The sequence below is a fragment of the Rhinopithecus roxellana genome, chromosome 4 (genome assembly GCF_007565055.1).
Source record: "Rhinopithecus roxellana isolate Shanxi Qingling chromosome 4, ASM756505v1, whole genome shotgun sequence".
Classification (NCBI taxonomy): domain Eukaryota; kingdom Metazoa; phylum Chordata; class Mammalia; order Primates; family Cercopithecidae; genus Rhinopithecus; species Rhinopithecus roxellana.
The window spans coordinates 107,121,547-107,136,219 of NC_044552.1; the positions used below are offsets into that span (position 1 = coordinate 107,121,547).

The following is a 14,673-nucleotide window of genomic DNA, read 5'->3' on the forward strand; positions in this document are numbered from 1 at the left end:
TGAGAGAAAATATTTATTATACATATATATGATAAATCACTTGTGTCCAGAAGTTATAAATAACTTTTACAACTCTGTAATGAGAAGATAAACAACCTGAAATCCAAACGGACATAGATGTGTAAGATATTTCACCAAAAAAGATACTAAAATGTCAGATAAGTACATTAAAATGTTCAACATTATTAGTCATTAGGAAAATGCAAATTAAAACCACAAAGAGTTGCCATGATACACCCACTGGAATAGCTAAAAGTAAAAAGACTGACAATACTATTTTGGTGAAATGTGGAGGAATTAGAACTCTCATACATTGTTGGTGGAACTGCAAAATTGTACAGCCGCTTTGGAAAATAGTCAATTTCTTATACAGTAATTGACAAGGGTAAACATACACTTATGACCCATAATCTCACCTCTAGATAGTTCCTAAAGAGAATTGAAAATACATGTCCACACAAAGACCTGTACAAGAATGTTCACAGCAGTATTATTCAAAATAGTTACAAACTAGAAACAGTCCAAATGTCTATCAATAGGTAAATGGATAAGCAAGTTGAGATATATCTATGTCATGGAATACTACTCAAGTAATAAGGAGGAAATTAGTAATATGCCCAACAACATAAGGGAATCTCAAAAGTACTTTGTCAATTGAAAGAAATTAGACACAAGAGATTACATTCTGTATGATTCCTTCTATATGAAATTCTAGAAAAAGTCAGTGTAATGCCATGGTTGCCTGTTTCCAGGGGTTGCGGAGGAGAGACTGCAAAGGGGCACTAAGGGGCGTTAAGGGGCATTTAGAAACAATGTGCAAGTGTTCCACAACACGATTGCCTTGGTGCTTAAGGCAAAGCATGATTGCTTTGGTGCTTATGTCACTGTATAGAGTTATCAAAATGCATCAAATAAACACATAAAATTGGTGAATTTAATAAAGCTAATTTGAAGACCACAAATAAATTCCTAAGTCCTTTCCCCAGCATATTAAACTGGAATCTGAAGAAGGTGGAGCTCAAAAGCTAAAGTTTTTAATCTCCCCAGTTTTATGATATGGACAGATAAGTGGCTATGGAGAGGGTCTAACTTCAGGAACAACTCAATCATCAGACCCCATTCTGTTAATTAGCAAGAGATAGTTCATTGGTAGGCCCCAGGCAACTCTAGACTTGGAGATGGGTAAGGCTGACCTTGAGTTATGCTTAAATGCTCCTACTTTGCATTTTGCATTTTGATTAGTCAGAAAACTGGAACATGACTATGTTTTCAGAGAGCAGGTCAATAGGCCAATTTGGGCAGCAGGAGAAGACGTCAACACAGGAAATAAACAGAACTTCTAATAGTTTTGTACTGCTCCTACTACTATTAACTAATCTCAAATGTATCTGTAGTTTAAGACAAAAACCTTGAAGGCAAGTAAATTTCAAGAAATAAAAAAACAGAGTTGAATTGGTAGAGTCACAGGCAATAGAGTTAAACTTTCATTTTGTCTTCCCTTTCAAATATGCCCTATAAGCAGTTCATTCACAGTGAATGTCACATGAGTGCAAATCCCTGATCTAGGTACCATAAGGTAGTGGTTCTGAAAGCCAACTCATCAGAGGGGGGAAAAAAGAAAGAAGATCCGAAAGTCCTGACCACGAAATTGTACTGACGGTCTAAGGTGAGATCAAGGAATCTATTTTTAAGTGTGTCTGCTGATTTTGATTTAAACCCAGGTAAGAACTGCCACAGGTGCTACAAGAACATATTAAGATAAATTCCATATTGTCTCTGATCAGCGTCAAAGACAAAATGAACTGAATCATAATGACATCCTTTTCCATCTATTCAAGTTGGGTAGTGCCATACAGATGCAGACAGCACCAGATATCCTTTTCCTCAGTGTTTTAATACCCTAAAGGCAGGTAAAGACCATGAAAGTGGAATCTTTCATGTTTCAGATGTCCGGTATCTGAAACATGAGACTATAGGTGTTAGAATATAGGAAGGGTTTATAATTACCAACTTTAAGGTAAATCAGTCACCTCAGTTTTTATGAAAATCCTGCGCAATTCTGTGCCAGAGATCTATACTCACAATAACTGTTGATATCTTACAAATAATATTTATTCTCCAGAGTATTCTAAACAAAATTCCTTCTCCTTCCCAAGAACATTTCTCAGTCTTTTTCTAGCAGTGTAATTTTCCACAAAGCTCTCATTAATCTGCCTGTAGAGCAGGAGTGTTTTAAGAAAAGTATAGCCTGTCTACAGGTTTGTAATCATTTCCTGCCCTTGGGAGCTGAGAAAAGGCCAAGTCATATATCTGTAAGTCATGACCATTTTGCATCAGAAAATGCTTATCTGCCTTACTCGCCTTCTGATTATAATCCATTTTTGGAGATGTCACACTTCAATGAAAGTCCATATTCTCTTTAAAATAAAACCTTTGCAATTTTTCCTGAAGGCTGCAAACTTTAGATTCTTCCCCATTTTTTTTTCCCATAGTGGAAAGATGAAAGCTAAAATAACCCATATTTTATTTTTAAAAAGCATATGAAACATAACACCATGCTATATAATCTTATATTTCAAGGATATAGAGGTCAGTTTTCCAAATACGTGTTCTGAAAGAAAAAGATTCCAAAAGGTACACAGTAAAAACCAAGTATTTCATTTGCTTTTAAATGAAACTGTAATCTTCTTTCCAAATAAAGCTATTGCCATTTCAACCATTTTTTACATGTGTGTTTGATGTGTTTGTGGTGTTTCAACTAAAAAAGCATGGCATTTAAAATTTTCTTAGATCAACTTTTAGCTAAAGGGCCGGAGGTGGTGTTTCTCTGCAGTGAGGAGTGATAGAAAGTTGGCCTAATAAGTGAGAAGATCACAGAGTTGCGAGAAACAATAGATAAAGCAGTACACACTAGTAAGGGACAAGCAACTGAAATGTAAGAACTGTAAAAAAAAAAAAAAAAAAAAAAAAATATGTAGTCATAATCCAGTGAAAAAGGTTAGCAAATATATAAACAAATATGGCACACCTAGTATGTCTGCTCAGAGACTCCTAACAAAGCAGAATATAAACTTACAGTAAAGTCTTACCAAGATGAGGAAACCAGGGTGGAGGCTCAAGATAATGTCAACACTAGGCAAAGGACTACAGACAGGCTCTCACTCAACCTGAAAGAACAGTGTATCTTTAGGGGAGCTAAGGTACCCCCAAGGGACTTACTAGTGAGACCCAGTGATGACTCATCAGGCAAGCAGGCATTTTGGGATTAGACAAATACAACAACCCAAATGGGTTGTTGTTCCAATTTTACAGATGAATTGTAGAGATACAGGCTGATTGAAGAGCATCAACCCTTACCAAACCAGGTAAAATTTACTGATTCTAGACTATCACAGGGAAATCGGGGTCACACAATGAGGCTACTTGCTCTCTTTACTACCCACCAAGCACTGTGACGTAGTTATTAAAAAGTTATCATGACAAAACATGATGCTAGGCATGAAGGAAAATAAACAACTGTGCAAAACTTGGTTCCTACAGTTGAGGCAGTTACAATTCAATACCTATATATATATATATGATAATATGGTGTAGTAGTAAGTTTGAATATTGACTTCACCCCTTATTAAACTTAGGAATTTGGAGTAATTATTGAACTTCTCTGCTTTTCAAGTCAACCTTTCAGGGTTGTTGTTGGAACCAGAGACAACATATATCAATAGCCTAGTACCTACCAAACCTTCAATAAATAGTAGCTGATTTTTGTATTCATACACATAAATTATTCTGTTTTAATTTCTTCAGATAAAAAAATTAAGAATTAGAACAGATTCATCAGTTAACTATCAGAATTTTAATAATTATAACTTAGAATTTTAGAGAAATAGCACTCATTCCAAGTTGGTTTCTACATAAATATAGTTCTATAGATAAAGCCTGGTGTGAAAAGAGAATGATATTGTAAAGTCTCATGTTAAGATAAAGAAATGAGCTGGAAAAGAAGTTAAATGAATTATCCTTTAATGAATCATCATAGGAAATACTTAAACCTAAGCACAAAATAAAATAATGCAAAGAAATAAAGAATAACTAGAAATGTAAAATAATTTTCTCATGGGAGATACTTTAGCTGATTTTCCCAAAGAAGGTGACTCTAAACAATGAAATAAATCTCTGAAAGAGAGGGCAAGTTAAAAGGAAACTAAGATTAATGCCAATATCTCTTAAACAAAATAATCATGGTAAAGCTAGAACTCTTATCTCATGTTTTGTTTTGTTTTTCCATTACCCTACAAACTTACTAATTAATAGCACAGATTCTGATGTTGCAGTCCCTAAGTTCAAACCCTAGCACTGGCACTGCAGCACTTTTTGACAAGTTACTATATTCTATAAATTGAGAGGGGAATAATATTACTACCTATCTTATCACATTGTTGTGATAATTAACTGAGTTATGTGCAAAGTTCTTAGAACAGTGCTTATATAGTAAGTCCTAAACAGGTATTATCAGAAGCAGGTGCATCATCAGCATCACAATCATTATTAAAATTATTATTATAAATATAGTGCACATAATTCTGAGAAGCATCTTAAATAAAGCTTTCATAGAGCCAAGAAGAAATGATTCTTTTGCATGATGATTAACTTGATTGTGATTAGTTAATTTGCTTGGTGAGAATACTATGCCAATTTGTTCAAAGTCAAAGTTTGATTCTCCCCTGGGTCTGCTGGCTATATTCCATAACCACAGATTTATCCTAATACTGACCAGCTTATTCTATGAATTCTGGTTTTAACAAAGTGGCTGGTGAGAAAATTGATCAGACCCAATTCATGAACAATATTAGACAAATCTATAAATACGTCCTTATTGATCTTAGATTAGCCATATTTTCTTAATATATTATAAATTCTAGTACTGGAAAAATGTTTAAAGATGATCTGGAGCCAAATATTTTATTTTTATAGAAAAAAATAGGCTACAAGACAAAAAGTTACTAAGTAAATAAGATCACGTAATTGCTCCATGGCATAGCTAGAGCTCTTAGCCCATGTTTTGTTTTGTTTGGTTTTTTCTTTACCCCACATTTATTAAATATATGATATTTTTATTCTCTATGAGAGCTTCCTTTTTTAGAAGTCTATTTTTCTATTAGTATAGTTCATTATTCCATTCTAAGCAACTCATTCCAAGTGATCAAATATGGAGCTTTGAAGGCCTTTGTAATGACTTTGTTATGAAAGAAATAGGGGATCATTTTAAGGCATTAGGCATGTAAGGTAATGAGTGACATTACTTGACTTAATTTTTTAGAAGATCACTTTGCCTTATATGTTGAGACTAGATGGCCAAGAGGTCCAATTTTGAGGTTATCACGATAAGCCAAGTGAAAGATGATGGTGGCTTGGGCCAGGATGATAGCAGAAGAAGTGGTGACAGTTGTCCACATCTGAATATGTTTTGATGGTACTGCCAAGAAGAGTTCTAGACACATTGCATGTGAAGTGTGAGAGAAAACATCAGATATGGAGACAAGGGCACGTAAATCTTCACTAAAAAAGTTCTCATTTTTTTAACCAAATCTCTCCTGCTGCTGTCTACACCATGATTTACTATCTTCACTTGTAAGAAAAGAAGTTCATGACACCTACACAACATCCTCTTGTGACTCTGGCAGTAGCCAGAATCATACCATGTGTTACGAAATAAACCAAACAATGGCTTCTGATCTCAAAAATGTTCAACATTTGGTACATAAAAATCCCTTAGAAAGGGAGGGAGATATATTTGACAGCATTACTAATATAGCTAGAAGTTGCAGCTTGAGGTTAAACTGTAGCCATTCTGGACACGTCTGCTGAAATGAGGGAACCAAGCCCACCACATGTCCATTGACATGAGTGACAGAGCACCATTTAGGATAGAATCCATTCCCAATGAAAAGAGAGAATCAGCCACCTGAAGGGAAGACTAACTCTAAGGATGCTATCGTCTCACTACTTGGCTCTGTCCCCAGCTCAGCTCCTTATAAACTCATATCTGGATGTCAGGGAAGGGAGAGAAAACTGTGAACAAAAAAAATTTTAAAGGCTGCTTTCATCAAAATTCTCTAAGATGTGGGATTAAAAGCCAACACCATTTTGAGAGCCACTCATGGAAAGTAGCCCAGAAGAGCAGAGACACTTTCCTTTACTTGGCAAGGAGTATGGTATAGCTTTGTCATCTCAAGGATTCCATGCATCAGCGACCATAGCTATGAGCACAGGAAGCAGCGTCCTCAGAAGTTCAGCAACAATAGCTCCCTCGGATATGTCAGTGGAATCCAGCAGAGGTGGGGCATTTAAGAGGAATAAAAGAGGTAGACATCACGTGTAGCTGACCTCTTCACAGACAAGCACATAAACAAACACATGTGAGACTCTCAGAAATACTTGCATGAGTTCAACTGCATTATTAGGAGGTAAAAAACAAAGAGCTAGAAAGACTTAAGTTGCCATTATCATTCTTGCCCAGCTCATAATGGTGACAGAATATATTTTTCACACTCCAATTACACATTGCACAATTTTGTGTAATTATGTTTCATAATTAGGTAGTCTATGTGCCCTGAAGTTCACAGGTTTGCCACATCTGTTCAATATCTCCAGAACCCAGGTAGATAGCCATTTTTGAGGATATTATAAAAAGAATAAATTCTGCAAAACAGACTATTGTTGTTTTGTAAATTATAAATATGAGAATTTTTAAAAAACAAGCAACCTTCCTAAAAGCAGTCATGTTACAGAAGCAATGGAAAGGCCTGAATGTCTGTACATCCTTTTTCCTGGTGCATTTATTAAGAATATTACTCCATGTAACACTTCAAAGATACTGTTTACCTTCTTTTCACTCCTAAAAGAAATAACATTTCTTATTTAAATACTCCTTAGAAGACCAGCTTTCTTATGAACATTTTATTGGCTTCCAAAAACTGCACCATGTTGAAGAAGCCAAGTTGACTGTGTGCCAGTGTGCCAATTTTGCTCACGTTTAATAATTATCTTAATCATGAATTACAATTTGACCTTGGCTCCACACCTCCTCATGCTTGGAGAGTATCTCTTTGTTTCTTTATTCATTTGTTTGTATTTCTATCCTACTTTCTTTTTTTTTTTTGAGATGGAGTCTCACTCTGTCGCCCAGGCTGGAGTGCAGTGGCACGATCTCTGCTCACTGCAAACTCCACCTCCCGGGTTCACGCCATTCTCCTGCCTCAGCCTCCCGAGTAGCTGGGATTACAGGCGCCCGCCACCACGCCTGGCTAATTTTTTTTGCATTTTAGTAGAGACGAGGTTTCACCGTGTTAGCCAGGATGGTCTCGATCTCCTGACCTCATGATACACCCATCTCGGCCTCCCTCTATCCTACTTTCTTTTAAAAAGTCCCTGAAGTGTCTTATACCTCTAATTCCAGGTGATGGCAAAGTTAGTCTTACTAGAATTGCAATCATTATTATAAACACAAGGACAGAAGGGAAAGGTCCAGTGAGCATGTCCACACTAGTACTACCCAACTTCCAAGAGCAGAAGATCACTGGCTGAGGCTCTTTAATGGGTATGATATGATTATAGTGTACCCAGAAGAGATGGGAAGAGACAAAGAGATTTGGAAGATAAGTGTGATAGGGTTGAAGATCAGTAAAGATCAGGTAAACTCAGTAGGTTCCTGGGGAAAATTGAGCAGTTTCTTTATGCAATATTAGAAGCTGGCAAATTAAACAATATATCTGTTAGGTCAAAAGCCCTATGAAAAATCCAGTGATGATTACCATCTATTGCCAAACCAGTACACATGATTTAGAAAGAGAACAGAAATTTTGGGACCCACCACCAGCAATTCCAGAAATCACATGCAGAAAGCATCAAAATTAGCTATCTCATAAATGGGACAAGATATATTATAAAATTCCACAGTTCCGTTGCATATCTTCACTTGTCTTTAGCCAACTCTGTAAATTTCAAATCTTAATACATATTTTCCATTTTCACTGCTGTTCTTTATCCACTGATATCTCAATAAGATGCTCATGTTTAAGAGGTAGGAAGACATAAGCATCAGCTTGGGTGTGGAGAAAGCAAGTGAAACGAATAATTCTCTAGATCAAGACATATTCTGCCAAAAAGCTTTCCATCTTTTTTCTTTTTTTTTTTTGAAAAAGTCTCAATATCTTGTTATATGCTGCTCTGCTCTTGTTTTTCTTTCTTTCCTTTTTTTTTTTTATTTTTTATTTTTTGTTTTTTTAACAAAAAAGGCTACAATGCAGTGGCACCAATCATAGCTCACAGTAACCTCAAACTCTTGGGCTTAACCAGTCCTCCCTCCTGAGCCTTGTTCTTCTGTTGTCTAGCAGGAAGATGCCAGTATTCACATTATCAGTGAGATCCAGAACTAATGTTCAGCTCAGCACTGCACGTCTCTCCCACTTTGGAGTTAGCAAGTCTAGTTTTGTGAAAGTAAGCATATGTGTTTCAAAGTGTATGTGTGTGCGTGTGTGTGTATGTGTGTGTGTGTGTGTGTGTGTGTGAGAGAGAGAGAGAGAGAGAGAGAGAGAGAGAGAGAGAGAGAGAGAGAAAGAGAAAGGGAGAGAGACTTACCTTCCAATGAGTGAGAATTCGCCCACGACACCGAGGCGCCGCATGGCGCTCAGGAGTCCTCGCACTGTCATGCCTTCGCAGAAGCAGACCACCACTCTGGCCTTGGGAAGCCTCTCTCGGAGTTTGCGCAAGAGTCGATCAAAGCTCTTCTCCCCAGCATTGCTGTAGATTTTGTCAGAATGGGCAATGCAGAGGCCTTCCTGGGCAGCCAACTCTTTGAAAGCGTCCATTCCGCTCTCCCCGTAATTCCCTGTCCAGAAGCAATCAGCAGATGTTCAAGACAACTGTGGCAACAACACTACTTACAATAACAAGTTGTTAGTCATAGGAATGCCAAATAATTTGTAAATATGACTGAGACTGAAGGAGGATCTGGATGGATTAAAGAGAGTAATCGAATGTAACCAGACAATCAACTCTGTGGAAATAATGAGAGACAAGCTGAGCTAGGGAACCTATAATGAGACATGTTTTATAAAATGAAGGATTGCTGCCCTACTTTACAATCATTGTTAATAGTTCTTGTCCCAGATTTTACCACGTAGGAAAGATCAGTGCATTGGACTAGGGAGGTCAAAGAAACACAAAGAGAAGGCCTCTTCATTTGAGGACTTGCTTCAGCTGGCTGCCAGGTTAACAAGCAGCCACTCTTGGTGACATAAAGCCCTGCAACATTTCCACAAAGAATGAGTAAGCAAAATAAATGGAACATCTGGCCAGGCCAGAGATCAGCAGACCAGAAACAGCTAGTTATAGGGCCTCGTCAGAATTCACCATCCTCTGACAAAGTGATGGGATTATGAGAGGTTTGTGTCTTATATTATGATTTTTGTTTTATAGCATTCTTACAATAAAATACACTTTAAAAAACTGAAAACTCATAGAAACCAATGAGATAAATATCACACTTTACAAGTTCCCTGTCTCTCTATTCCACTGATACTTTAGCTCCCATTTTATGAGCCTCTGTGTCTCTATTCCTCTCCCAAAGTTTGGGGATTTTCATATGCATATGGATGATAGATCTGATACCATGTCCTCACAGTTTCTCAAACTCTCCCCTTCCACTGATGTTTCCTGTAACCAACACAGGTCCAGGGTCACACTTTTGACCTTGTTATCACAGATGTTTCTAATATCTCTGAATGTGGATGTCAAACATCCGTCTCTGCTACCTCATGTTATCATACAAACTCATATATTCTACTACCCCTTCCACAGCACTTCTTCAACCTCATCAAAATTTCAAATCCATTAACCTTCCTATTTTTTCTTTCCATACTCCCTCTCGTTTCCTTCTTAGCCCAGCTTAGATTTCATAGTCTACCTCTTAATTGCTTCTTGCAAATTCCTTAACTCATTTGTGTTTTCCTGACATTAATGCTCGTTAAACCCAACCATCTGCCTATTCCATGTCTACACCTGAGCACCTAAATATGACTAAAAAAGACTCATGACCTTGCTGAATGGTTTTATTTAAAATTCGTGAGCACACATACCAAAAGGGATATTCAATAGCACAAGGAAATTATACTATATCACCCCTGTAAGTAAATTTTCTTATATAACAAATTATTACATTAATTATTAAATATTAAATATTTCATTAATTATTTCATCCATACTCTTCTCTCTCCAAATTTCCAAACCACCAAAACCATTCCCACTCCCCATTTCAACTTGGTCATCATTTCATAGTTCAATAAGAACATAGAAACAATCTATCAAAAACTACTTTTGCCTCCCACTACAACTTCTATAAACATTTCTTCACTGGCATGTATATTATCTATCAAACTTTCTGTTGTAAATTTGAAGTGTGTCTACTCTAGGTTAGAGCCAACCCCTGCTCACGGACTCTAGATCCCATCACTTTTTGTCTATTTAAGGAGTTTCTCCTACAATTGTTCTCTCTCTTGGATAATCAGTTTATCCCTCCTATCAGTGTCAATCAAAAAGAAAAATACCCCGACCTCATTGTCCCTCTTGAGTTACTGATTCATTGCTCTTGTTTATAGTAACAATAGTTGCTTAGGTCAATGTATTTGCTTCTTCCATTCTTTCCTTTTTAGCATTTTTTTCTCTTTTTCTTAGTTGACATCTAATTGATATATAAAAACTGTACACGTTTAATGTACACCTCTTGATGAGTTTGGACATAGGCATACCCATCACCTCAGAATCTTCTGTTATCAAAAACTTCTCTTGTCAAGATCAGCAATAATCTCCCTGTTTCCATATCTTGTGATCTGTTGTCTTCATCTTCATCAACCACCCAGTTGCATTCAACAGTTGGCCATACCCTCCTGGAAACATTTTATTCTCTTTATTTCTGTGATGCAACCTTCTCCTGTTTTCCTCACTTCGCTGGTCACTCCTCAGTATGTTTGTTGGATTTTCCTTCTCTGCTCCAATTGTCATACCAGGACTCAATCCTGAGAAATTTTATCTTTTTCATCTATACTTTCATCATAAGTACTTCCACTCTGTCGCATGCATTCAAATGATATTTGAATGCCACTGTTGAATCCCAAATATTGATCTTCAGACTGAACTTCCCCTGGGATCGAAAGATTGGTTTACTTAATTGCTTACCCAATGGTATCCATTTATAGACACTTTAACATATCTGAAATAAAATTATTTCCTTCTCTACCTTGCAAATCTACTTCTTCCAGACATCTATTAGTATATGATGCCATTACCCACCAAGTTGTGCAATAACAAAATTTGAGAACTACTTTTCTGTCTGTCTTTTTCTCACATTCCAGAACCATTCCTGTAGCCCTTATCTCTAGAACATTCCTAATCCTTTCTCTTTCCTCTATTTCAGCCTCTGCCATTGTAAACTGTGTCTTAGGTTAGGTTATTCAAACACAGAGCCTAATATGAAGATTCTTATTCAAGTAATTTATTGAGGAAGAGAAGACAAAGAGAAGCAGGGAGGAACAGTAGGAGGCAGCTAAGCAGAAACATCATTTAAGCTAAAGAATAGCTTCAGGCTGACAACACAATAAAGTGCTAGAGGACATTATACCAGAGAGTTAAACCCACCTCCAGGCAAGGGATCCCCTTGTTGGTCAATCATTGGCTAAGGTCCACAAGAAGGAAGACCAGGTACCACCTCCTAGGAAGCAGGCAACTGGGACTGATAGAAGCCTACTTTCTTTTTTATTTATTTGTTTATTTATTTATTTATTTTATTTTTCTCACTCTGTTGTTCAGTCTGATATGCAGTGGCATGATCTCAGCTCACTGCAACCTCTGCCCCCTGGGTTCAAGCAGTTCTCTTGTCTCAGCCTCCTGAGCAGCAGGGCAGCAGGGACTACAGACATGTGCCACTGCGCCTGGTTAATTTTCGTATTTTTAGTAGAGACAGGGTTTCACCACATTGGTCAGGCTGGCCTTGAACTCCTGACCTCAGGTGATCAACCTGCCTCAGCCTCTCAAAGTGCTGGGATTACAGGCATGAGCCACAGTGCCTGGCCGAGAGAAACCTACTTTCATGGTCACTAGGAGACTGGCACACCCAGCAGGTAAAGGAAATCTGGATGGGCCAAGTATAGTATCCTCTACACCAAGTAAATATCAGCTCTTACCTAGACAAGTGCTGTAGGCCTCTGATTGGCCTCCCTGCATCCATTCTTTTTCTCAGTGATTGATTTCACACCTAGCAACCAGAGTAATCTGTTAAGGTATAAATCCGATTTTGCCACTCCTTTACAGAAAGCTCCACTTGCATCCCAACATGCTTGGAATAAAATGGAAACTCCTTCCCCTGGACTACGAGGCTGTGCACGGGGTTCTCCATAAGGCTGGAGAAGGTGACGGAGGGAAAGTGGGAAGAGATGAGGCTGGAGAAATTGGAAGGTTCATCCCAGGAACCTTTTATCCTTTTCTGTTGGCAGAATACCCCAAGCTCATGCATGCTATTTCCATCACCTGAAAAGATGCTCTTCTACTGAGTGATCTTATCAGTAATATCATGAAAGAAATATCACCTCCTTTGAAAAGCCTTTCTTGATCAGTTAGCTTAAAGCAACCTCTAAGTAAATCCTGGGCATTCCCCATGCTTTTATCTCAATATAGTCATGTGTCACTTTACCACAGGGATATGTTCTGAGAAATGTGTTGTTAGGCGATTTTGTCATTGTACAAACATTATAGTGTGCTTCCACAAACATAGATGGCATAAGCTACTATACACCTATGGTATATCGAATAGCCTATTGTTCCCAGGCTACAAACCTGAACAGCATGATACTGTACTGAATACTGTAGGCAACTGTAACACAATGGTAAGTATTTGTGTATCTAAACATAGAGAAAGTACAATAGAAGTACCATATTATAATCTATGGGACCACTATCATATATGGGTGGCCCATTGTTTCCCAAAATGTCATTATATGGTGCCTGACTGTACATATTGCTGATCTTTTTGTTTATTTTTCTTTTTTCCCTAGAATGTAATCTCCACGAGAAAATATTCGTATGGCTTTTTCAATGATGTACTCATGATAGTTCTAGATGCTTAAATGCACAGCAAAGGTGCATTTGTTGTATCAGCCCAATAGAAAAATGGGCAAAAGTTATAAACAAAAGCAATTTAAACAAAATAAGTAAAAGTGGGTAACAGGCATATGAAACAAATCACTGAACCGTATTTGTTATCAATAGAGTACCTTTAAAATGAAACATTCTTTTTTCACCTATTAGAATGCTAGAAGTTCAAAGATTAATAAGATTCAGTGTTGGCAAGGTATAAGTATATACACTGTTGGTCAAAGTAGTTCTAACTTTTGGTACACAATTTGGCAGTAGTTTTCAAATTTTTTTAAGATAAATATCAGGTAAATGCAGCAATTATTTAAGAAAATAATTGTAAAAATATGACAGTAGTCAGAAAAGACTTGGGACTTAAATGTCAACATCTGTAAAAGTTTCACGAGCATTGTAATTAAATCTAATAAGATGTTCCTGTATTTTTTAAAAGAAGCTTTCTTATTTCCTGTTTTATAAGATTAAATGATCAAATTAATGCATTTTTCTCTTAATTCAACCACCTTCAGTGACCTAATTCAGCCCAGTGAAGCCCAAAAGAAGCATTAACACATTACAAAATCCTTAGCTCCAAAGACTGTGGAAACGTGTCACGACTCAAAAGACATGCATTGACTGATGACAAGGAGGAAAACCACACACAGCAGGCCGGCGAATGCCTTATTCATCTGCACAAGAGGGCATGAGGAAGGAAGTCAGATGCTACTTTCTCACAATAAATGCAGGTTCAGGAATCTGCAAGGTAAATAGGCATCACTAGCAGACTCTCTCAGCACAAGTCACTGTCAGCCTGTCAGAAGATTGTGTTATAAGGAGAGTGAGTTTACTGCAGGGTGCCCACCCTTGAACTTCAATAAAAGATGATTTTGCTCCTTTTTGAAAACACATGCAGGTTAAACAAACAAGAATGCTCTTTGCATTTGATTAAGAAAATCCTTGTGTTTTAAACCTAATAAAGACCCTTAGGCATATTCAGAAAAACAGATTAGCTTACACACAAGGAAACTGAGGCACAGAGAGGTGAAATATCTCACCAATGGGCACGAAGTTTATTGATATGAGAATTGGAACAGCCCTGTTGTGACTCTTAGTAGCACTCTTATTTCTCTTAGTAGCAAAAAGCAATTAAACATGTATTTTTCATAATCTAAAATGTCTGGATGAGTTGACTGGTTTCATGAAATGTTTGTCTCAATTTCTTTATTTATATGTTCTTGTTTGAATAACAATTCTTTTTGTTGTTGTTGTTGTTGTTCAACTTTTAAGTTCAGGGCTGCGTGGGCAGGATAGGCAGGTTTGTTACAGAGGTAAACACCTTCCTTGGTGGTTTGCTGCACAGATCAACCCATCACCTTGGGATTAAGCCCAGCATCCATTATCTGTTCTTCTAGATGTTCTCCCTCCCTGCACCGCTTCCCATGACAGGCCCTAGTGTGTGCTGTTCCCCAGCATATGTCCATATGTTCTCATCTG

At 37.3% G+C, this 14,673-nt stretch overlaps 1 protein-coding gene across 1 annotated transcript in view; it reads right to left on the bottom strand.

The window, feature by feature from the left end:
- Window positions 1-8,633: 8,633 nt before the first annotated feature.
- The window catches only part of LOC115896966 (metabotropic glutamate receptor 1-like), a 155,089-nt gene continuing 149,049 nt past the window's right edge, over window positions 8,634-14,673 (bottom strand). The window contains exon 3 of the mRNA XM_030929288.1: window positions 8,634-8,887. Within this exon, the coding sequence (XP_030785148.1) occupies window positions 8,634-8,887 (254 nt within the window). The remainder of the gene's footprint in view (window positions 8,888-14,673) is intronic.